General features: G+C 38.2%; 1 protein-coding gene across 1 annotated transcript in view; it reads right to left on the bottom strand.

Moving 5' to 3' along the window:
* brinp1 (bone morphogenetic protein/retinoic acid inducible neural-specific 1) overlaps positions 1-26524 on the bottom strand; it is a 111136-nt gene that overhangs the window by 66432 nt on the left and 18180 nt on the right. The window contains exon 2 of the mRNA XM_051412893.1: positions 15451-15718. Coding sequence (XP_051268853.1) covers positions 15451-15668 — 218 coding nt within the window. The 5' untranslated portion in view covers positions 15669-15718. The remainder of the gene's footprint in view (positions 1-15450; positions 15719-26524) is intronic.

The following is a 26524-nucleotide window of genomic DNA, read 5'->3' as shown; positions in this document are numbered from 1 at the left end:
GGATACTTTAGTCTCTAAAGAGATAATAAATGGTACATAGAAACCGTTTTGTTGCAGAAATGACAGACACTTTATCTAAATTAAACCCATTAATTAACTTTTTTCAAATTTAACTGAAGAATTTGTGTTTTTCCTTCATGATTCCAGTTGTCTCCATGGTGCCTATGAAATGCAAAACATGTGTGTTTGGTGCCACTGATGTTGTTATGGAGAAGTGTTGCTCCTCCTGATGTGAAAAGGAACAGACAGCATAGGTTTTCATGCTTTGATGAAGGATGAACCTTTCATTTTTAGTCATTTGTTCCACTACTTGTTTGTTAGGGATGACTTGACTAATACTTCAATTGCTGGTTGAAAAGAATAACAACATAATTCTGAACTATCTACTTTAATCAAATGTATTGTCAAACAACAAAATACTCCAGAGGGGATAGGTCCATTTCCAACAACCAATCAAAGGAGTGGAAACATCAACTGCTGTCTATCATATCCTTGCCCTCTATATTAGCTCCAGCTGAAGAAAAGTTTGTTCTCATTGCAGCTGCATGCCAAGAGGGGAAAAAAAAAGCTTTCAGAGGACTGTGACACATGAATTTATTTACCAGTTCCACTTTTTCTGTATTTAAAGGAAATATTTTAACATAATATTGTGGTACAGAAGGAGTGCTTATGCCAATGGCTCTGATTAGCATAAATATGATGATCCATCAAAACAACCATTAAAAAAAGAACAACAACGGAAAGCAGTGAGCTCTCTATCTGCTTTCAGCTAAAGCAGTGTTTCTCTGCTTTCAGTGAAAGCAGAGTATGACATGGGCAAGTCTGTCATCATTTTTGATTTTTGCAAAACTGATAATCAATGCGTCCACAGCAAGAGACGAAGAAGTCTGAACTAAAAATTGGTGCAACTTTTTTAGAAATGACAAGGGCCTGGTAATATAGTATGAGCCGAATGTCTGTGGGTGGGGATAAGAGGAATCATCTTCACAATGATGATCTCATTTGTCTATGGCCATAATACCATCTTATTAAAATTAATTAGCAAAGATCCCACACATTGGGGTTTTGCATTATAGCATCCTTCCATTCATTATTTACATTTAAGACCATTAAACATTCCGTAGACATCATTGACTGAATCTTTGCCACACTGTTCTTTATAAAGCCATGCTCAACTGAGTGGTGCACCATGAGGGCCTCAACAGAAAACACTGGCAAGCTGTGAGGACTGGGGGAGACTTTGATCCAATAATGGTAATTCCCCCATGAATGACTTTGTGAAGCGATTTTGTCTTCCCACACAGTATTGACTTATTCCCTTTCATTCTGTACATGGTGTTCCCACACAGAAACAGTGCTGCATGATCTCATCTACTTGCATATGATACATTTTCAGGGATGTAGGATAAATGTTATTACATCTAGACCACCATGTGGCCCAACAGGGTTTATGAATGCCCATATGTATCTGATGTATTAAAGTAAAATTAGTTGTTTTTATTCCACTAATAATCCATTCCTGTTCACATTTTATATTTTTTTCTTGGATAGACTGGTTTCTGTGTATATTGCTTTTGGGGGAGCTTTTATTTTGTTAATTGTATTTTCGTTGTGTGACCTTTGACACTTCGGTGCTGCCACTTCCTGTGAATTTGTGCTAACCTCCACAGTTGGATGCAGGCGCTGTTGAGGAGAGGTGTGTGTGTGTAGAAACCTGGTCGTGTGAAGTTGCTGTACTGATATTATTGTGCTATATGCAGCCCTAAGAGAATAAACTCCAGGCAGCAGTTGTCTCCATGTCATCCCTTCGCAAACACCCAATACAAAATAATTCATAGCGAATGAGTGTCAGGCCGCACACATGTATGTCACATTTCAGAGGCTGCTTCCTTTGAAGAACTACTTATCAAGGCTACCAAAAAGAGGGCTCCATGATTTAAATCCAGTTCATGATTTATTAGATTTACCAGTGATACAGTATGAGGGCAAACACCTGGTAAATAAAACTTAATTCAGGCTGTCCTCCTAAAGGATAGACATCACAATTACCAAATGGCATACTATTGATCATGGCACAGTACTGTAATGACTGCAAGGGATACATTACTTGTATATTGTACAGTTGGGCAAGAAAGTGGTATTTATGAACTTTATCAACAAGTCTTTGGAAAGGGTGAGCATTGTTGATACACCGATCAGCCATAGCATTATGACCGCTGAGAGGTGAAGTGAACACTGACTATCTCATCATCATGGTGCCTGTCAGTGGGTGGGATATATTAGGCAGCAAGTGAACATTTTGTGCTTAAGTTTATGTGTTAGAAGCAGGAAAAATGGGCCAAATTGTGATGGTTAGACGACTGGGTCAGAGCATCTCCAAAATTGCAGCTCTTGTGGGGTGTTCCCGGTTTGCAGTGGTCAGTACCTATCAAAAGTGGTTCAAGAAAGATAAAATGAACCAGAGAGGCTTGTGATGTAGATGGGGAGCAAAGGCTGGCCTATGTGGTCCAATCCAACACACAAACTACTGGTGCTCAAATTGCTGAAAAGGTTCATGCTGGTTCTGATAGAAAGGTGTCAGAACACACATTGCAGTTTGTTGCACATGGGGCTGCATAACATTATGATCACCAGGGTGCCCAGATGGTGTGAACCTGTGTCTATGTCATACATACTTGTTACCATTTTTGCATACATTTTTCTGTCACCATTTTTCATCGAATTATCAAAGTATCAAACCAGCTATCCAAGAAAATGCCATCATCATACTTGATTGCAATGCTTTGATTCAAACTGGTGGAAATAGGACATTTCTGAACAAATAAGAGATGTTGACATGATGACACTGATTAGGGGTCTGAAACTAGGCTAGCATTTTCTTCCACAGCACATTGCTCAGTCAGAGTATTGCTCCAAGCCAAGGTAAAAAAAGGAAGCAATACCATAAATGGAAAGAAATTCATGTTCGCAAGTGTGACTGTGTGACAATCAAAGTGCCTCACAGGTTGTATCTCTGTGATCAGGCTAAGCTCGAGAACCCTGAACTATTTCAAAAACAATCAAGCCACCGGAATATTCTCATCATCTCTACAGTGCATTTACATACTGCAGATTTGCATTTTCATGTTCCTTAGGGGGCAGTAACAGATATTTCATTGGGGATGGCCCCCATAATCTGAGACCTTATAACCCTTGTTCTTGTGCTGCCACGGCATTATGCAGCAGCTTGACAAAATGGAAGGGAAAAAAAGCCCAGGTCTTTCATGGTAATAAGGAGGCAAAGCCCAGTAATAAATCAAACAGACAGAGATACAATTGAAATCCTGTATGAATTTCAACCACCAAGAACCATTCAAAATATTATAGAATGAAACTTAATCCTATGCTCCAGTGCACAGTGAAGGGCTATGCGGAAAGAGGTGGGATATTATTTTGGTGGGCCTGAACCCTTGTGTTTGTGCTTGTGCTTGTTTTATTTATTTTCACTATAATACTGGCATGGGCCAGATTTTTTAACACAACAGTGTAAATAGTGCAGGAAATTGGAGGGGCTATTTTGAAATTCTGTTATAGTGCTGCTAAAAAAAACAACAACATACCATCAGCAGAGAGGCTATGTAAAAATACCCAAGTGACTGTTCCAAGCTAATGGGTTTAGATAAAATTAGGTGCATGTTAACAGTAAATTGCTTTACTCACTGTCAATGTTCCTGCATGTCTGTCAAGTTAATGATAATACTGTACACACTGTCTAACAGATATGTTGGCATATTTTTATAGAAACATTCATTCAGGCAACTGACATTCTAAGTATCATTATATGCACTTTCTGATCTGGTAAAGAATTAGTTTTTATATTATCTTATACGTGATAGTTTTATGGTTCTAACGTATAGAAATGTAAGCTATTTGATGGACTCGAGTGATGCCTATAATATGGTTGCTAATCCTGCCAAAATGATAACCCAAACTGTCAAGGAATATAGCAAAAATTGTGTTTTTTTCCCTTAATCATTGTTTCACAAATTGCAACATCTCTCCAAGTTGTGACATCATGCAACATGCCTGATGCCTGCAGAGTCCATCTGTGTAAAATTGTGGCATTAAGCTGGTAATGACCATAATGTTGTCAGTGCAGTGGTTGGGAAAGACAGAGAGAGAGAGAGAGAGAGAGAGAGAGAGAGAGAGAATCAGTTGTGTAGAAAAGATTACATCAAGGTTACTGTGATGTACAAAGAGCAACACATGGAAGTAGATAGGCTGTCTTTAATCGTACTGTGTGAGGGCTTAGCTTGGGTAGATTTTTTTTTTTACCAACTTTGCTGGCAAAAGCCTTTTTTTTATAGTGAAAAGTTGTCTTGGTTTATTCATTAAACATAGTTGTGGGTCTAAACTGGGGTACAGAAAGGTGAAGAGAATGATATAGAGATGCTTGCTCAAATTCAGAAATGTATCTTTGAATTAATTATCTTTCCAGTAACTGCACTGTTCCTGGTATAAAGCTTTTCTGAAAGACTTTTGGCTGGATCATCATTTTATTTAATTTTGTATCTGCAGAAAATGGACTGACCCCAGAACAAATCCTCAGCAGGCAAGTGAAGGCAAAGGGGAAATAAACAACATGAATCTAATTTACTTACTACCATAATGACACGGTAAATGCAATAAAGTATGCTCAGTGGTAACATAGCACAAACTTATAACTGAGTTATTCTCAAAGTTGCTGCATGTTGGGAATTCATATTGAAACAGTGAAAGTGTTTAGAAAAAAAGAACTAGTGCGCTTATGTATTGTACAAATACTCAGGAATTATTCCTAAAATGATTCTAATAACTCCATATTCAAATGTAAGCATCTTAGTTATTAACCATTAATTGGAGCATATCAGCAAATGGAATGTGATTGCCTAAATGGAATATGATTGCTGGCATAATCGCTTTGTTAGTGCACTCTGTAATTGTGATGAGGCAATGAAACGAAAATGGATCTAATCAAAAACAATCTCTTAATTCACTTTAATCTCAAGAATTTGATGGGACATGGTGCCGGAAGCGAGTGCATGGGTGAGTGACAAGAGCATGTGTTTGAATCTAATTAACTGTGTAAATGTGAGAAGTTCTGCTGATGAACAATGCTGACTGTGTGGGCAAGGATCGCACAGAAATCATTATGAGCCTTCACAACAAATAATAGGATGAGACTGACTTGCATTCAAGTGAAATCCAGAATCATATAGAATCTCAAAATATGTTGTTGTCTTTTTTTACAAAGGAAAAACACACAGCTGATTGAGCACCTTGAAAATATTGCTTACATTGCATTTGCAAAAGCCAGCACAGATCAGAGGATTATTTCATGTTTTCCCAGATTCTTCCATCTCACATGTAAAGTCTTCCTGTATACTGTATATTGCTTACACCTGATGCACACTTCATCACATTGTGTCCTGTAATGAAATCAGCAATGCTCTCCCAATGTGCATATAACAAAAAATCTACCAAGGTCAATGTATTCATGCAGTAAAAAGAAACAATTGTTATTGTCAGTGCCCTAGATGCAGCTTATTGTAGCCCATCCATTTGCTGCTGAACTCAATTTACCCCGTAATAACTGTCAGTCATACCCCAAATAAAATGGCATTATGTTGATGATTTCTATGTACTATTTGCTGTTGGTGTAATGAGTAAAATAAAAAACAGCTCTTTCAATTCAATAACCCTTTCATCTTTTTATCTAGTGGAAACAGCTTTTTACAATTTACTTCACTCTCTTTAATTTAAGGATATCCAAAACACGTATGCCGTGTCATGCTACTGATACTAAATCTGTTACATATTGTCTGGTCATCAGAATAATGGACAATAATTTGTTCTGTCAACTTGTTGAGAATTGCACCCAGATAGTTCCCTCACAGAAAGAAACCTTTGGATGCAGGTCAAATTCAGAACCACCAATGGAAGTGGTATTCATGGGAAAATTATTTGCAAGCTCTTTGGAAAGCACTTCTCAAAGAAGGATGCCACTTTCCAGTTTGAAATTTGGTGTATACTTCATGTCACATATTCACTGCAGAGCAATTTCTTCCTACTTAATCTTGGGGCATTTCTTGTGATCACACAATAATTAAGAATATTCAAGAAAACAAATGTTCAAAAGATCCAGCGAATAAGTGGACTTTGAGTTGAGATTGTTTTGTCAACTGCTGTTTCCAAGGTCAAGAATGAACTGTCAAGCTCAACACCTATTAGTGTAAATTGACATGTTTTACTCTTTGATTAGGAGAACAAGGTTTTGATAGCTCATTTTGCCAAGATGAAACACTGTTTTCTTTTGATTAAATGACAGTTCGTTATACTGATAATGTGACACAGAATTAAGAAAAATCATCTGTAATGTCCTCTCTGGTTTTCAATAGATGTCAGTCATTTCTAAGTACAGAATTTGTTCTTGTGTTTTAGCTGTTAGATATCATGTCAGAAATGTTATAGTGGACACAAGCAAGAACAAGTCAGAAGTAATCTATAATATCATTGCTGCTTCACTGCTTCAAGTCTGAAAATGAGAAACATGTCATTACTTGTTATACCCACTAATCAGGCCTTTGCTGTGTGAGCCCCTTGAGATCAGAACAACCTTCCTGAGGATATCAGGCTGGCTAACTATGTGCCCTCTTTCTGAAACTCCCCCTATACTGTGTGCATTCTTACTGAATGAAAGTACAAGAGTACATTGTTTTTTCTACCTGCTTTCTGTAACATGTAAACCAATATGTTTGTATCAAGCATTCTACATTCAAGTTTATGTCTTTAAATCGATGTTCCACTGGGTCAGCTTGATTTTAAGATAATTTAACACAGGTTGGTGGATTTTTTTATTTCCATCCTGCAGGCAGCTCTAATGTTCTCTTCCATGAATGTAAATAGGGGAGAACATAAAAATACCTTTCAATATAATACACTGACTACTGTATAACCTCAGAAATTAGTGACATGCTGAACATTATCATCAGCTTCAGAAAGATTGGATTTGCTGAACAATTGTTGTTTTGGTCCAGGTATTTCCTCTAAACCCATAAGTCAGTGCATATTTGTTGTTCTGTGCTTCTAATATTCAACATCCATATTTTGTGTATGTCTTTGTCAATGTGCTTCCAGCATGCCAGCTCCAAACATTTGAATTGTTGGTACCACTAAAATCTAATTTTCACAGCACATTTTTGAAACGGTATATGCCTGTAGCTAATATTTCTGTGTGATAACCAATGCTGAGGGGCAGCTTTGTTGCTGTAATCAGCTCATGACGTTAACCAACTACCAGAATAAATGTACCTTGTAAAGCTGGTGCCTATTTAGGCAAATTTTAAGGACATTTACTAATGCTTTGCTATAAAATGCTCAATAGTATTTTAAAGGGTACATGCCTGGATTACATTCAAGCCCAATCTCACAATTCTCTGTATGACAGAAATAGTCACTTTAGGTCCTATACTTATTTAATCGGTGTCTTTTATTATTTCCTGAGAATGTCAGCAAAAAAAAATAAAAAATACAAATCAATTTACATGAACTGAAAAATGAACTGTATGTGTCATCTGCATTGTTTGAAAATTAGATTGCTTATTCCTTTAAAACCCTATCAATTTCAAGTATATTTGGCACAACAAATAATATATATTGCATAAGGGTAATACAACAAAATGCAATGGTAAAGCCATGTGATAATTCAAATTTTAATTTATTTCATAATAAGCAGGCAATTGCATTTTCCTCCAATGATTTACTAGATCTTTAAAGTTATAACCCTTTACATATTCAGCTTTTCAATGTATTTACATTATGTAATACCTTTCTATATGATAGCTTTCATTGATAGTGACTGAGTCTGTCATTCCCCTCCCTGGAAATATTATAAGTTTAAATTATTTGTGTTTTTTTTATAATTGTGTAATTATCCTTTATTGGTATTTCTCCACTTGCAAAAATGAAGCATAGCTTTAGTTTAGGTAGAACACTGAAGTCAGGCTTGTATTGGCTGATCGGGATCAGCTGTTTGCATTACGCTTCATAATTATTGGCTCATTCACAGCTGAGTAACATCCAATCATATTCATGCGGGTGTAAAGTGCAGACATTATAACCTGAAACTATCACTTAGTTTGCTCAATTTACTCTTAAGATCATGTCAACACCAATTTTTGCTGCGGTTCTCCCCACCACCCCAACCTCTTCCTTACATGGTATTTGTATTGTTGACTTAACTAAGCCTTAACGCTCATGTATGTGTTTATTAAAGGGGATTAGCTCTCTAAACAGAATCCTAAGAGCTCCATCAAACAGCACAACCTTTTCCATCAACCGTTTGCTATAAATGGTCAGTTCCTTGATGTGTCTCTGACTGAAACAAAATACTTTGTAATGGCCAACATGTTATTATATTATAATATAATTATATTATCTATTTATTTATTTATGTTTTGCCCATATATTTTGGACCTTACCTGGTTTTTCTTGTTTGTATTCTTCATGCTTGACTGACATCTCTCTGATGCTTATGTGTTATTTGTGTTGTACCATTTAGGGCAACACAACTAAAAACTCTGATTCTGTTGAATGTATGGGGTTTTGGGACCCCTGACCTCAGCTCCGCCTGACCTTAACCTAAAACAACGTTTGATCAGCCAAAATAAAAAGACCTGCGTGGACATCTTTAAAATGTAAAATACGAACTAAAGGAAAATAGAAGTCACATGTTTTTCTGTTGTTTTTTTTTTTAAATCAAGGCTCACTTAGGAATATTTAATATGACTTAGACTTGGATCACCACATCACAGAAATGGTAATATGAGACATGGCTGCTTCAGCATCTTCTCTTCAGAGCTTGCTGCTCTTGTGGTGATGTTGTATTGCCAGTCTCATGGGAGAGTGGCACAGGCGTCCCACGCATTGAATTAGTCAGTACTTAACCCTGACAGTTTCTTCTAGCCTCCTGTTTCTCCTCTAATTACCATCCCTTCCTTGCCAGTAATTAAGTCGTCCCACAGCGGGGGCTTTTTACCACTAGGTAGGAGAAGGGAAGTGGCATGGACTCCCTCCCAAGATTAGCCCCTGTTGATTCTCACAAACTTATACAGCTGAAAAATGCAGATCAACACCCAGGATCAGCACTTGATTGTAATTGCAGCATAGCCCCAGGTTTTGTGTTTTTGTGTCTGTGTCTGTTTCCGATTCAGAGAGAATATACATTTTGAACCAATGCGAGGCAAGTTTTTTATCTTGCGCAAATGCTGTATATACTAATAAAGTCTGATTTGATCTTGATGTGCACATGTCATCATATCATGATGATATTTCTTTGCCCAATAGAAAAACTTACTCCTACAGTTTAGGTTTTTTTTTGTAAAAAAAAAAAAATATTTTGAAAAGAAAAGAAAATTACTCAATTGGTGCACAACAGTGACAAGCTGTGCTAGAATGTCAGCTTGCCTGATTGGCCGAGGCGAGTGCTTGAAGTGTTGGAAATGGTTATGCTTCAGTCAGCAAATGGGAATTTACATCGGCTGCCAGAGCGTGAGGTGACAGCCAACATCCTCTCTGGTAACAGCATGTTCATGAGTCATCTAGTCCAAATTTTTTTACAATCACACGGTAACAGTATCACTTATCAAATACGCAAAATATATGCATTTTACAGCAAATGTATTGTTTCTGCCTGTAATTACATAGATTTTTCTGAAGAATGCAGAACGCAAGTCTACATGTGCTGCATTCAAGGACTGGAAGATCTAACATCCTGGACTCCAAGTCAACTGCAAAAAAGCATTATATACATGAGAAAGAAACTGTTTATAGTTAACTCACTTATATTTTGTCCTATTGTGATTGTAATATTATTAATTTAGTTGTATTGTTGTAATTGTCACTGCTATTATCCCACATTTGATCCACCATATTCATCCTCAAGAGATTTTCTCTGTTACCTTCTCACAGCTGGGAAAAAAAGAAAAACAAATGTATAAAAATGATGTTGTTTCACACACTGACTATTGGTAGACACAGCCATGGATGAATAAAAATAGTCCAATATATATATGCCATTTTCCAGAATCCTTGTCTAAGTCCTGAATGTTATTAAAAGCATTCTGATGGATAATAAATGTGACTTTCTAAGCACAGCTATGATGAGATGCAGAGAAGGCTTCAATAATAGATGGCTTTTGTTGTTTTTTGTTTGCGAGAGAGAGGTTCACTTGGGTACATGGTATTTGTGAGTCATCCGAGCCACTCCAATGCCTCCGTTAGGCAGCTCTTCTCACCTTGACTATGACCTCACTGCCAGCGTACCTGTCTGCTCCCCCATTCCTTGTTTTGATACTGAACTCACCGGACCCCCTTCCATGTCTCTAGCACTTTTAAACATCTTTTTTTTTTTTTACTTTTTTTTATCACACACTTTTAGCACCTTCCTGTCTCACTGCTTAATGGCATCTCAGACCCCTCAATGTCTCTGTCCTCTTTCTAGAGTCTGTTTCATCCCTGCTGACTTCCTGACTGCCTCTTTCCTTATTTTCCTTTGGCTACAGCCTGCTGAATTAAACATTGCTGCAGCCTCTCTCAGCAAATCTGCCGACTACATCAAATCCGCCTTCCCTCGCTCTATCCAATTACAGATGGCTCATCCAAACTAATTCAAGACCTGAGTCGGACAAATGTTACACCTTGTTTCTGTTTAAAACAAATCGGGCCCAGATCAGCACTGACAGACACATCCACACTGAACACGAGGAAACTCAATGCGTTTTTGTCATTGCTCGTTTTTCGTTAAAGTCCCATTGATCCTAAAATCATTACAAATTAAAAGAAAAATTAGGATTAAGAATCTGGAATAAAAGGTAAAGTGAGTCTCAAGATGCAGGACTATCTGTTTGATTAACAGTTTAAATTAGAGACTGAATAAAAGATGTTGTTTGCACATGCAAATTAGTGCACCAGATTATTCGTTCAAGGTTTAGTGCTGATCAAGTGGTTGTCTGTGGACTGATTATAGTTAGGAATAATTAAGATCATGAAGGAAATGTTTAGAGATATGCATAATGTGCTTGCATTAAATATAACCATGTCAAGTCTGTCAAACCTTGCTTTAAACACTGGTTTGATGGAGCTAGCTGGAGGACAAAAGTAAGTTTCCATGTTATATATAAGTTATGCCAGTGATAATAGATTCAATGGAAACAGGTGTATTATGGTATTAATGTTGGAAAAGGTGCTTATTTCAAACCTCAAAAGACACTTTTACATTAATGGGATATGTCCTCACAGGCACAGGGGAAACCAACTGAAAGAAGAAAGAAGAAACTGTGTAACATCTCATCTGCCACTTCTTCCTTGTCACTGTGGGCATGTCAGCACATGCAGCTGGCTAGCTAGTAGCTTGCTTGTTAGCAAATATTGTGTAAATAAGCAACCTACCACTTTCTCTAGCTATTTACGTGACAAGCAACACTTCATTTCTGTTTTGGATGGCAAACATAATTGCAACATTTTTCAATTTTGACCTTTACTATTTTCTCAGTCGTACGCTACCTGTTATCCAACAATGATTTGAAAGGAGTTCGTACATATTAAACAAAAGAGATATAACATTATTAAACATTATTTAGTAAGCCCCCTGTCTCCCTGTTTCCAGTCTTTATGCTAAGCTAAGCTAACCTGCCGCTGGCAGTAGCTTTATATTTCCCATAAAGACATCTTCTTCTCTAACACTTGGTAAGAAGACAGATAAGGGTATTTCCCGAACAGTAAAACTTGGGTTAGGGTTAGGGTTCTTTTTTAACTGACGAAACAGAATAGCAGTGTCCAAAATAAATGTTAAATTAGACTCTTAAATTCAAATTCAGATAATTTGCAATTATCTTAAATAATGTAGTAAATCACACAATGACTCAATTTTCCTTTTTGTGTCTTCCATTATGACATCATACTCACAGAGCGTACATATTTTAACTGAATGTATCAGTACTTTGCAAGAATGACATCAATCCAAGAACAATTATTTTGTTTACTTCAAAAGTCTGTTTGGGTTATTACATTTGTTTTAATTGCATTTCTAGGTGTTATTTTTCAACAGGTCATTGAAGGCTTTTGTTCAAAACCTTGGATGAATTTTGAGGTCTTGATCCATTGACAAGAGTAGCTCTATCAACCCTGTCTATTCATTCACTTCAGCGTGGCTTTTCAAAGTGTGATCAATCAGAGCTATTCATTTTCATAAATATTTTTATTCTAAATAACAACCCCTAGCTCGCTTCTTTGATTAGAGTGCAATGCTGATTTGAGGCCTTTAAAATGCATTAATGGCTACCAGATTTGCATTTATATTGGTTTTTCACTCAGGCACACAGGAACCTGAGATAGAGCTCTGCGAACAAAGACCAAAGAGAGAACACGCATCATCTGAAACACATTCAACCCCATAATAGAGTACAAGCAACAGAACCAGAGATGCTAGTGTGAGCAAAACATGCAGGCCATCGAATTTCACCAGTAACTGAAGCACACACTGATACACATTATTCAGCTACAGGTCGGATACAAGAGCAGTATGCAGCCAGCAGTGAAAGTGGCTTTCTTGTGACTAATGAATACCATACAGGAAATGTACACTTATGCATATGATAAAAGGAAGAAAAAAAAGGGTTCCAGTGTAAAGATTGCAATCAGAAGGGACACAGTGGTGATGCTTACTTATACAAAACACACTCCAATAATTTTCTTTAGTCTAAAGGGAGAGGATAATTGGTGCCTTGTGGTTTGTCTTTCCCCTTCAAGCCACTGTGACCTTTTCATAGCACTAGACAAGAGGGTGGCACGTCCTAAATCTGTGTTTATCCTTCAAATTAGGCGAAGTGCCCATGTTATTAAAGATGGGGCAGATTTGTTTGTTGCTGATCAGGTTGGCATTGTCCACGCAGCATGCCTCCTAGGTAATCTCTCTTGATAAGAGAACCCGAAAGGAATGGATGCTTTGTCTCGCTGCAAATCTGATTCAACCACTTTCCACCACTAAATCGTCGAGGCAGAGAAAGTCCCCAGGGAAATTTACAAAGCGATTCAGTTCTCATTGCTGGTTAGAGTAGAGCACGGCTGGGCAATCATGTGCCGAGGAGGACCGAGGGTATATATGATTTCATTCCAACCAAACACTACACCAGCTGATGTCACTGATTTCCTCCCACTTTCTGGCTGAAGATGTACTAATCATTGAAATTAACTGGTGGTCCAGGTTGCGATGAAAATCCTTGGAAAACACTGGGACCTCTGGGGGACTGTTTCACACCCTTGCCTCAAACACTGTATATGATTATTTACTAAATACGCATCCCATGCTCAAGAGCATCTTTCATTTAGTCCACTAATATAGTCTTACAGTGCACTGCACTGTATTGTACAGTTTTTACTTCACTTTGTTTGACAGTTCTGCAGATGTCTGACTGATGTGAATGTGGTTTGTTGATTGTTGTCATTTAATTTTTTAATGAGAAATAAATTTCACACTCTCAATGCAAGATCTAATTGTTTTGTCATAAAAAAGGGATATCTAGCAGTGATGCCAGAATTTGACGCCACTAATGGTCTGCTAAGAGGGAGAAACAACAAAAGCCACCTGGGCCCAGAAACGTTCCCACAGCACCCAACATGCAAACACACGCTCCCAGTTTTAATAAATCACTGCAGCATCACAGACAGCACTCGACGGCTGTACAGTGTCTGTGGGAAGGAGCTTCAGAAGTTCTGCCTCTGAGATTCATGTCTCTGTGCAACATCCCGCTCTGTCAAGTTACACATTATGCAAATACATTGTTTACTGTTCATGTGACAATATCAAGGCAGGAAAGCCAGTGGGGACTGGGGGCTGTGGCAAGTTACCAAGAGAGACGTAGGCGAGAGAGAGAGAACAAACTCTGCGAAAGAACTGTCAAAGGAATGTGGCAAATGACTCTCTTACTCTGTTTCAGTCTATCTATACTTCTGACTGCAGAGGGATGCAAGGAAATCAAAGCACATCATTCTGAGAAAGAGTCATCTACCTCTACCTGTGTAAATGATGTATGAGGAGATGAACGCAACTGCTAAGCTTACAAAAATGTAAGGTAAATAATATAAACTATTTAGCAATTGTTGAATTTCCAACTGTATTATTTGGTCACAAATCTGGATAAAAGTATAAAAGCATTGACGGAAACCGTGATCAGAGGTTTAAAGACGGAGGTAATTGTAATGGTACTAATAGTAGTTTAGGGCTAGCATAAAAAATGGAGAACTAATAGTATATGAAGGTGTTATTATGTAAATTTGTATATGTGAAATTGAAAAGTAGGAGAAGGGATGAATCATATTATCCCTTATTATGATTTATCCCTTGTAGCTTAATGTGACTAAACACATTTTGGGACTTGGACCCTTTTATTCTTTTATTAGTGAATAATTTACAAACCTTTTAAAGGTCCATTGTGTAGGATTTAATGGTATCTAATGGTGTAGTAAAATGCAAACAGCCCAATCTGGAGCATGTTTTTGGTTGTCCATTCTGGGCTACTGTAAAAACATGGTGGTTCATACATACCTATGAATATTATATTCAATGTCTGCCAGTAGATCATCCAAAATGTTACTGGACCTTTAATGTTCCAAAAACGTTAAGCAATTTGAAGTTTTTGTGTAATATAAATATGGATACATTTTATCTTCTCTCTACTGATAGAAACGGTCTTCAATTTTACACATTATGATCAGTTTACCTGTTGTTTGGTGTGACTTTGGTGACTATTTTGGTTATTTTTTAAAATCTGTCTCTTGCAATTTCCTCCAACTTTATGCAAGCACAATAGCAAATTGCTGGAAAACCTCTTTAATTGTTCAAATGTGTACAAATATCAAGCCATTGTCATTTGTTTACAAGTTAGGCTGCACTTCTCATTCAACTACACTGCACCTTCCAATACTCATCAATCATTTAACAATAGCAATAATTGCAAACACAGTACCTTTTACTTACAAGCCAACTAATACTGTACCAGCGTGCAAATATTTTGTGCTGTAATTCAATAATAACATCCTTCAACTATTGACTTTTTCAGTTTTTTTTTCTTTTGTTTTTTTCTTTTAAGAAGAATGAATGAAGAAAAAGACTGCCCCAGGCACATTGCATGTGACTAGGGGATTCAAATTGGTCCAAAAAAGACTTAGAACTTGAGTAATAGCAAAGGAGAATGAAAGTCCTAGTACTTATAAGATAAATATAAGAAAAAGATGTGCACAGTGCTGAGAGTGGCCGCAAGTAAAAGTAAATATAAAAAATGCACACTTAATAGGTTAAAAATGTACACAGTGCAGCTTTTTGCAACTCTTAAAAAGCCAGTGTGGCATCGGTACACAGGCTGAAAGTGAACTCACCTATAAATTTTATATCTGGTCGTAAATCCTTGGCGGAATTTATCCACAAAGGACAGATAACTCCGAGAGTGGTGGAAAGGTCCACGGTCAGAGATGAGCCAGTCATATTGCTTGGTGACATGTTGTTCAGTGGCCAACGGGTCCTGGCGGGAAGACTGAACTGTTATATGGTCCCATATAAACAGGAAGCAGATGACCTCAATAAACCTCCAGTTCATGCTTTTTTTTAAGCCGCTCTCTGTTCATTCTCGCTCCATTATGTGGAGACCTGATGGGAGAGAAAGAGAAGAGGGAAGGGGGGGGGGACACACAGAAAAAGAGAGCTGTTACATGACAGAGTCTATTTTACAAGAAGATGTCATAGAGTTAGGTTAATTGTGTTGTACTGAACAAATAAGATAGTGCCCTTGTCATTGTCACTTTACTGTGACATGATGTGTATTTATTTTCTCTTTCTCAGATTGTTCACCCTTCATGCCTCCCTGGAGTTTTTTTGAAAGCCACGCATATTGTGCCTCTCCATACAAGGACTGTTACCCTTTTGCAGACGAGCATGAAGTACATCTTCAGCTGTGTGGCTGTCTTTTTTTTAAGCTAATTGGTGTCATGATAAGTTCTGACAAGGTTAGAAGACTGCTTTATGATATGTTATGACACCCAGCCACTAATGTGGAAGAACACCATCTCCCTTTACCCAGTGGTGTCAATTACTGCTGGAGGAAACTTTCAACTATTGACTTGCGACTTCATGAATTGTTAAAAATATTGTGGTACAAATTGGTGCCTTTTTCATCAAATACAAATAGGAACTCAATTTGGTTCCACTGAAGTTGCAAGGGATGGTTAATACAATTGTATTATTTCCCTTAGAATTACAGTGGCATTATAATACCAAATATGACCTGTGTTCTATAAATATTTTAGAGACAATGCATTTAAAAAGACTGGGCGCACAGATCAGCAAAGTAGCAGTCTGTGGGAACACATCGTCTAAAAACAGATCAGAGCAAGGCTAGATTTATGGTGTTTCTTTATTTAAAAAAATCCATGAGGCAGCAGATAAGATACACCTAACGCTGCCTGGATTTGACAATTTACAGTAAATGTAACTCAAGCTAAAAATACAATAGTATGACTAACATTAATTTAATATACAGTACAGCATAATATCCCACTTATCTCTAGTTATAATAATCTTAAAGTAAAAAGCCACAACTCCATTACACTGCAAAAAAGCAGAACATTTACCATAATCACATCCTGCTTAATGGAAAAAATTAAAAAACAAATCTTGAAAAGGTGTTATTTCAAAAAGAGCATTAAAATGGCATATTTCCTCATTGTGCATTGACTGTGAACATTAATATCCACTTGGCAGTGAAAGTATGTCTCTTAGTTACTGATAAGGAAACGATTTTCATCAGTAATTGCATTTAAGAACTTTGGCCCTCGGCCGTGGAGCACCCAACAGTGTGCTATCGAGTGCTACTGTATGCAACAATTCTTCCCCCTTTCATGGTTTATTAGACAATAACACATCATAAAAGAGCAGGGAAAATTTAATGGGCCTAATCTTTCTCTGTTAAATAGATGATGAACTACTTGATTGCAAAAGAAATCACAGTGGCATACTTAGAGGCAGATTTGTCTTTGTCACGTCACAGTTAAAATGAGTGTGTCAGTTTCTTATGATGCCTTAAATTAATTCTGTATTCTATTATTTAAACACAGCTTCACCTAGTTGCCAAAGGACCAGAAATAATCTAGAATAATTTGAATATCTCAACTTGTGTAACTAATTATAATTATACTTTTTAGACTGATTGTAATTAAATTTCAACTATCAACTAATAATACTGAATTTCAACTATAACTACACATTGACAGAAGGAAAACAAGCCCCCATCAACCAGATACTCAGTGGCAATGTCAAAATATGACAGTATACTTAACAGGACGGTTTTAGGCTAATTACATAAGACTAATTTGAGCTTGGCTGTCAAAATGAAACAATACATAATCTGAGAGAGGGAAGATGCTGAGCAGGAGATTGATAATAATATGCTTGTGCAAAGATAGGGTGTCAGTGAAAATTGAGCAAATGTGTCAGTGACAAAGTATATCTAAAAATGATAATTGTCTATAATGGTTGCTTCATTTGCAGATTTTTTTTTATACAGTATGTTATATTTTATAAAATTGTATTTAAAAAACAAAACAATTGTATGGTGGCTTTTTGTGTTTTTTGCATGGGCAGGACCTTACACTCCACGCAACTCGGGGGGTGCTGCGGCCACGTCACGTGCCGTCGTAACATGAAAATGTCATGTAGATCAGCTCAAAATCGCCACACAGCGCTTACTTCCTATTGCCAGTAGGTGGCGCTATCACTATGTCTGAATATTGACATGTAGACATGTTCAAGGCGGGACTGTTACCAAACGTGAAGTTTCGTTGAGATTGGACCACGTACACTGAAGTTATGAGGACGTGTTCAGGGCGAGATTGTTACAGAATATATGAATTTTATTGGAGATTGGACATTGCACACTGAAGTAATGAGTACTGTTTAATAGCAAATCAGCTGAATTCGACAAGTCATCACTGGCACGCGGTTTGACATACAGTCACAAATAGCTCAACTTTTCATCTACAGATTGTATGACCACAGAATTCAAAATGGCCAACTTTGACGGAAAGCCACGGCAATGTTTTTTGACTGCACTGACCAATTTTGAAGTAGATCCGATAAATTCCCTAGGAGGAGCTCGTTCAAATACAACATGAAATATCACAGAAAATGACAAAAAAATTCAATATGGCTGACTTTGATGCCATGCCACGGACACGGCCTTTAATGTACATGCACAAATAGCACAACTTTTAATCAGCATCATTTTTTGACTGTACTGACCAATTTATACGTAGATCCGATAAATTCCCTAGGAGGAGTTCGTTCAAATACAAGGCAAAAAATTCACCGAAAATGAGCAGGGAATTCAAAATGGCCAACATTGTGGGCACGGACACCCCCTTCAACGTACATGCACAAATAGCACAACATTTAATCAGCAAAATACTTTGACTGTACTGACCAATTTTGAAGCAGATCCGATAAATTCCCTAGGAGGAGTTTGTTCAATTACAAGGCGAAAAGTCCGAAATTGAAAATGAAAATGGCTGACTTCCCCTGGGTTTTGGGGCTTTTTTGTACGTCTTGGCACGTTACACGTGCCTACCGAGCTTGTATAAACACGACAAACACGATTTTTGGTATGTGAGCTACAGGCACCAGTCTACACGTGCCCTGTGAATTTCATATTCATAACTATTACGGTCTCCGCACAGTAATTTACCATGCCACCAGAGCGCCACCTATTGGCGGATTGTTGACACATTTATTAGTGAGCCTCAGTGAGCCATGGGCAAGTATCGTACCAAGTTTCATTTTAATCACACGTGCCGATGTGGAGATATAAACTTCTTCATTTTAAAAAGCGCCACCTTGTGGGGATGGCCTGAAATTGTGCACGATGCCTAATGAAGACATGGGGAACTATGGACCCAAGCTTGGTGTCAATCAGACAAACCAATGTGGAGAAATGGTCCACATCCTTTTTTGACGAAAAATCTACAGGAAATGCAGAAGTTATTAGCCTAAAGACATTTTTTATTGTAGTAGCGCCACCTAGTGGCAAACCCCAAAAGCGACACATAGAATGTCCCATTTTCACCAGGCCTGACAACTTTGCCAAATAAAATTGAGTTTTCGTATATGTTCAGGGAGGCAAAAATACAGTCGAAAGGGGCTAAAAATAATAGGTAAGAAAAATCGAGCAAAAACAATAGGGACCTTCCAGTTGCTCGGTCCCTAAATATTATTTTCTTTTTGTTGTTTGGTGTTTGAAGACTAACTATTACACATGATCACACAATTTTGTGCTGACAGACTTGTCAATGTGGTAAGGAAAGATGAATAAATCCTTTCACATACAATACAATAAATACAACTCTCTCAAACTTACCTTACCTTTGCATGCCCTTATTATTATTTTTTGTATATTAACCACATAACCCCAAACTCTGAATTGCTCAACTACCATGAAAATCTGTTTTGCAGTTGACCCAGGAGCTTTGTTATTACCACCAGCTGAGTCGTCATTGCTGTCCCCAAACCCCCTACAGTGAGTACATTTACATTCATACGGCCACATGATGAGAGTAAATTCCCAGTTTCTATTTGTATATTGAGACTTGTGCAACTTGTATTACCATGAAATGCCAGATTCTCTGCTTGTTTTCTTTGTGAGTTTTGCAACTGAACATCATCAAACCTTAAACCTAAATGTATTGCTAGAAAAAAGGACTCTGATTCATCCGACACCAACAAGGAATAAAGAGGAATACTGGACAAATATGAGTCATCGTGGCTTTCTATCACTCATGATTACATGGATGTTCTCATCTTTTCTTTACGTAATTTTTTCCTTTTAATATTAAAAGATCCCATTCGTATTGATAATGAGAAAAGATGTTATAAAAAAAGGAAAAATAACATAACTACAAAAGATACTAGTGACATTTTTTTCAATACTGAGAAAACATGTCATTATTAGAAGAATGGCTGATGGATTGACCAAAATGAAAGTAACTGCATGTCCACATCACAATCTGAGGGCCCCACTTTACTGAATCAATGCACACTGCTGAAAAACACTGTCCACATGGGGTGGGATGATGGACTTTTGGTATTTGGGGGGTTGGAGCCATGTGGTGCAGTGCACCAGCTGCACAGCTGGAAATGGGTTGCGATTAGGAATCAGATACACTCTTATTCTCCCCTTTAAAATATGCAGACTCCACGCCACACTGCTCTTTCAGTTTAAATATGGAAGTGACAGAGTATTTGCCACACAAAGTAGTTTCTCTCAATAAACTCATGTGCACGTGCAAGAAGTGCTGACTAACGAAGAATAAATATGCAGTAGCCTACTGTAAATAAGCTACTGAGGGCAGATGATGTTAAATTAGCTTGGGATGAGATAACACATTTGGTTAATAATTGTTGCCCAGGTCCTATGAGAACTGTTGTCCAATGTAGGAAACAGTTCAATGCCATCACAAGGACAGCCAAATAATTTGGCTGAGAACCACAGGGACCGCTTAACAACTGGATGGGGGCCATCCACTATGCCCAGTCTCTCACTGGTATTGAGGATGTGGCTGCATCTGCAAAGGTTTTTTGGGTAGGAGGTTGGTATTGAGAAATACACTCATAGCTCAACCAAATCTCTAATTGGTCTCAATGTAGATGTTCTGAGAGGAAATTGGGGGCTTTGGGGGTGCTATTAACAGAATCAAAGTCAAAGTCATTATATATTTCCAGTGCAAACTAGTTACAGTGACACTCTGGAGTTGATGAGACTTTTAAAGACAAATATAAATGTTATGCAATTCAATAAAATGTTTGAATGCAATTTTAAAAAATTGTCCAAAAGTGAAAAGATTATATTTTACATGTACTATCAAATAAATCAAACTTCATTGTATAGATGTTTTGAGAACAACACATCCAATCCCAGTGTTACACATGAGGAGCTACAGTAGCCGGTGTCATACCAACATCAAGGTCATTGTAGGTTGGTGAAAGAAGAGCAGTGCTGCATTGAAAGGATGATGAGGCCCTACTCTTTCCTGATCTCCACCGAAGTGGATTTGAAATGTTCAAAAGGAAAATAACTTCCTTGAGTGGGATGCTTAAAGTCCAGCTGGAATTAAATTGCTTTTTTTGTCTGCTACAGCATAAATCACTCCAGAAATCACTTGTCCCGTGTTCTCCTTTCGGAAGAAAAATTAGAAACCAAGAAATGAGAAATGAATATTTTTTGGTTTCTTGCATAAAGCAGTAATGTCAGCATTCGAGTCCGGGCAGAGCACACTGAATCAGACAGCACCCTGCTCCACAACACAAGAGCCACAAACTCTGAAAAACAACCATATTAACTTTGCTGCTAAAGACTTCTTCTTATCTAACTTACAAACATGAACACACATCTTGTCCTGCACCTTGTTGAACGAGCCACCAAGCGAACTTGCCCCGGTAAAGTGCACTGCTAACGTCAGTTGGCCGGCTAGATACCTAATTAGCTGCTTAGATGCAGCACAGTAAACAACATGTAAACATACCTGAAAATGTCACTTCCAGTCTTCCGTCCAGTTAAACGCTGGTGTGGTCCTACATACCACAAGCTGTCTGCCCAAGACATGTAGCATACAGCACAAGTTTGTTTACTTTGCTACCGATACACCCCTCCAGCCGGTTGAGATGAAAAGGATCATTTCTGCTGATTTGTGAAAGTAATTTTCCTCCATCATTTATCTATCTCTCTTTCTTTATATTTCCCCAAAGACCTTATTTCTTCCTTTTAATAATACAAAAAATTGTAATACATTACAAACATAATTTTAGCCAAAAACTGTATGACTAAATGTGATTTCAGTTGGATTTAATACCGAACTCACTATGATAAAGGGGGTGATACACACGGGAGCCTGTTGTTGTAAGAGAAAATGGCAGAGACTGCACATGTCAGCAACCAGTATCAGCCACAGGATCTACCCCACCATCTCATGTGGAGTAAATTTCATTTTATTTTATTATTTAGATATTTGGGGCCTAAATTTGCAGGGCTGGTACAATCAATCCCATTTAATATGTTAGTTCTAACGAATGATAATTTTTGATTACGAAAGATAATGCGCCAAATATTGAGGACTCCGCTCCATCAAACTCATGTCAATATATATTTTTCAAACTCTTTCACTCCTGAGGTATTTGTGTCCTGTTGCTGCATGAGATCATAACTCCCACAGATCCCTATTCTCACATGCATTCTGCAAATTTGTTTGGTGATATATGACAAAAATATTCTCTATCTTCTGTTATTTGCAGATTACTGTTATTTGCGGAGTGGATTAGTGAAACAGAGAGAGGAAGAGACAGAGAGGGGATCACGTTACCCTTGAATAAGCAGGGTAAAAAGGGGAGGATGTCTGCTTCAGGAAATCACAAGACAGGACAAGGGAGGCTTGTTTTCCCCATCCTCTTTTTAAACAGCCTTATTCATGCAGCAACCCCTCCTCCATTCTGGTTCATTCAAGGGGATTCAATCTCCATTCTGGTCCCGTCACTAGCTTTGCCAATCAATTCCTCTCTCCCCTGTGTGGGGCCCTAAGTGTCCCTCTTTATTCTATAAAGTTCATAAGAATGGGGAGGCTTGTTCTCCTTATTTGTATTCTAAATCCCAGGGAGGCACGAGATCACAGTAGAATGAAGGCTTTTGCAGGGAGACAGGTAGACTCAAGAGAATTAGAGCAGATACATTGTATTTCTACGCTATCCATCTATAACTTGCTTGTGCATGACATCTGGTTACCTATATGCAATATTCATTTATCTGTCAATGGAACTGTGTGGATGTAAGCAGATGGAGTTCTCTCTGAACTGTTCTCAGCATGGCTGCCTCAGAGCGAATTAATTCACAGTGATACAGGTATAATGCAGGTAGTGAAGCAAAACCTTTGACTTAAGGTAATGGATGGCTGGCAGCCTGAAACATTTTTTTTTTACTCCTCTGGGTTATTTTAGCTCCACAGTTCATATTAATATGACCTCAATGGGACCAAAGGGTTATGTGAGACTGATGCAAGGGAATGACTGAATGAGGAGAAAGAGAGAGCAGAGTTACATCTAAATATGCCAAACCGGTGTCATCTGAATTGAGAGAATTATTATTGCACAGCTCACAGCCATGTCTGGAAAGGCGTGGTAATGGTCTGCCACTTGCAATTGCTGGGAAGCGACAGAGGAATGGGAAGGCCGGCCGTGGCTAACTTCGTTTGTACTGGATTCTTTCCCCCCCGCCGAATCTCTCGCCTTGGTCCTGTCGTTTTTTTTAAAAAGGACTGCAGTGGCACCCTGACCTTCAGAAAAACATGGCTGAGCAAGCAACACTCTGTTTGATAATTAAATTCTCTGGTTGGTCAGCAACCAATCAGCTCAGCTCGTGGATCAATGGCTGATTTTAAAGAGCAAACTAATTCACTAATGGTCAGAGTTATTCCAATTTACCTGGCTGCTGAATTATTGTGTCCAAATCTATTCTGGGAGGAGAAGGATCAATGCAAGCTGGAGAGAGGAGCGGCCGAGGGGAGACGGTTGCATCTGTCATGTGAAGCAGTACAAGGAGTATGCTGTGAGGTTTATTTGATAGCTGCCCAGTTGAACAGCAGCAATGCGGGGGCAGTTTATGAGATGGCTCTAAACGGGGACCGTCTCTATCATAAAGCAAACTAATTAATAAGGTTTCGGAGTAAGCATGAGAGCAAGCACTGTGGATGGTAAAGGTATAAGGTTTTTGGATATTTGATTCACATAAGTACATTGCTTAACCAAAGGGCAATTAAATTTAGCATGAAATAAAAATGAAATTAATTTGTTCATGAAGGATTCTGCAGCAAGGGAAATAAAATTGTGACACTTATTTTTATTTTTTTTCCAGGCAGATTTTTCCCTTCAATCTGTTATTTTTATACACACAGCTCACCTTTTCATTACCGTTGTGAATGGGAGTGCTAAATTGATTATCAGTAGCATATGTCTCTTAAACACATAAAGTAAAAAAAGCACAGCATTTGCTCATATGTTCATCTCATTCCAGGAGAAGGTGTTTTGAGCTGATAGGAAAAACAGAAGGATTCTACCTCGTTGGCCAGCATCAGAGTCTTTCACCAAAGAGAATGAGGTGCTAGCTAGCACAGGCAAGCCATTTGTCACCACATTCACTACTGCTGCTTTATGCTACTGTGGCTGCGTTACAGATGAAGATTGATCATTTGTCAACTCGCAAATTGGCTTTCAAGTGCTTTCTCTAATTACTCTGTGGTTTTATTGATGAGAAACCACTGACTGCTTTCCTTCGATTTACCTCGCTGGGCACAGTCTTTGTTTTGAATATGTTGTCTCTCACCTTCCTCTCTAAAAGCATTAAAGGGGCAGATAGAATGGGGCGAAATGCTCCAACCTTAGCAGATTTCAAATGCTACCTCTTGTTCCAACCTTCCACTGAAACAATGTAAGATTAAAGGCAAAAATGCCAGTGCGAATTCCATTCCCTAAGCTGGTCACAGTCAAAATGCACCCAGAGGAGCCCCTGACATGAATAAGAGCTTGAATAGGAGTTGGAGGATGTAAATGACACTGTTCGCAGTGCAGTTCTTCCTTGCTCATGCATGTAAATGTCAAGTGATGTTATCCACTGTATGGTTTCTACTGAATAGACCCAAAAGGTCTAGACCAAAGGAAGATGTGAACAGGGAGAAAAAGAATGCCTCAGTGGGAGTCTAAATGTGTTTATCTCTTAGAGAGTGCATGTAAAATATGTATAATATAAATATACTCAAGGTGCTCTCCTGTTTTCTGTCTGCTACATGCACGATTCCTTTTCTTAGTCACATTTACTATGCAATCTGTGCATTCAATAAAATAAAAAATGTCAAAAAAACCTTAACAGGCATTTAACGAAGCCGTGGCTCACCTCAAGCCCCATTAATATGTTTTTTACTGTAATTACCAGCAGAATTTAACAGCAACCTCCTTCCTGTTTTCTTCCTTCTGTGACTGATCTGTCATAATTGCTTGCGTCTGTAACATTTTATTCAAATCTCACTCTCAGTGCTCTGGGGTAGGGTGTTATGAAGTGTTGTTGCGAGGCAACTGTGAGACGCAATTGGATTGCAGAGCTGCATTTTTATTTTAGAGACATATGTGAGGAAAGTATCACCTTATCAGGGTGAGGGCATGATTTGCTCATCCTATTTCAGTATCTGAGGTACAGGACTCTGATAGGGAAAATAAATGTTTCTTGTTTTCTCATGCTGGATTTTATCAGCGTGTGCACAAGAGGAAGCCTGAACAGAACAATGCGTTTCACTCTCAAACCTGTCCCTCCCCACTTGCACTCCTAACGACCGTCATACTTTAGCAATTTCTACTGCCAGATGTTTATATATCCCAGAAAAAAAGTCGGTGAGAAAAAGGGAAAGATAAGGGAAATGTTTTGCCAGTAGTGTTAATGCTGCTTCACCTAACCTTTTCACAACAACCTTCCACTTTTGCACATTTTTATTTTTATTTTTTTGGGGGTGGGGGTTCTCTGACAGAAATACATAACAGCTGCTGTCCTCTCAAGAGACTGGACCACTGGCATTATGTGGAGAGAGGTTTTGTCCAGCTGCAGTGGGTTATTTTTGTTCGCCTTTGCTCCACGCACTCTGATGCAATGCCATCCCTGAATTTACTGACCTAATTTTCTTCCCAATTTGATGTTTACGTTCCAATTCACCCTTTGACGAATTGCTAATCACGAGACTTTGGCAAGAGTTCCCTATCTGACCAACCGCCTTGCTCTCCAGCAGCAGAAGGAATGGGGGTGGTAAGGCGATGGTCACTGCTTCTATTGTTCCTAATTCAAAGCCATAAATTTGCGAAATGGAAGGAAAGCAGAGGAGCAAGCACAGACTCAGTGGGTTCCATAAATCAGCAAAAATCTGCAGAGACGCAGAACAGATGGTGAAAATAAAAAAAGTGCTCCCAGCTCAATTCCTTGCAGATTAAGCATTGCAAAGCTAAACTGCTCTGTATTACGTATGCCTCGTGTCAGTATTGTGCATGAATATCAATATTCTAAGGGTGTTCTGCACAGTGCCAGGCTCAATCTCCCTCACAGTTAGAGTGAACTTACTCTGTGTCAACTGCAATTTAATGTCATCTATTAACCTACAGTATGTCTCTTGCAACTGTGTGTGTTCTTGTTGAGTGTTGTAATGTACATTAAAGCCTCTATCCCACAAAGACACAAATAGCTCTATTTGTCATTTTTTATATTCAAAACTGCACTACATCTGTAATATGTATAGCAATGTAAGAAGTAGTCTTTAAAGAATTGGCTGTTTTATGTTTTTCCAGAATTGGATGCATCTGCCATTTAGCACTGAGAGCATTTTTAGTGATTAC

Source organism: Dicentrarchus labrax, unplaced genomic scaffold, assembly GCF_905237075.1.
Source record: "Dicentrarchus labrax unplaced genomic scaffold, dlabrax2021, whole genome shotgun sequence".
In the NCBI taxonomy this organism is placed as follows: domain Eukaryota; kingdom Metazoa; phylum Chordata; class Actinopteri; family Moronidae; genus Dicentrarchus; species Dicentrarchus labrax.
The sequence above is the reverse complement of the archived record's forward strand: the minus strand, read 5'-3'. Positions and strand labels throughout refer to the sequence as shown.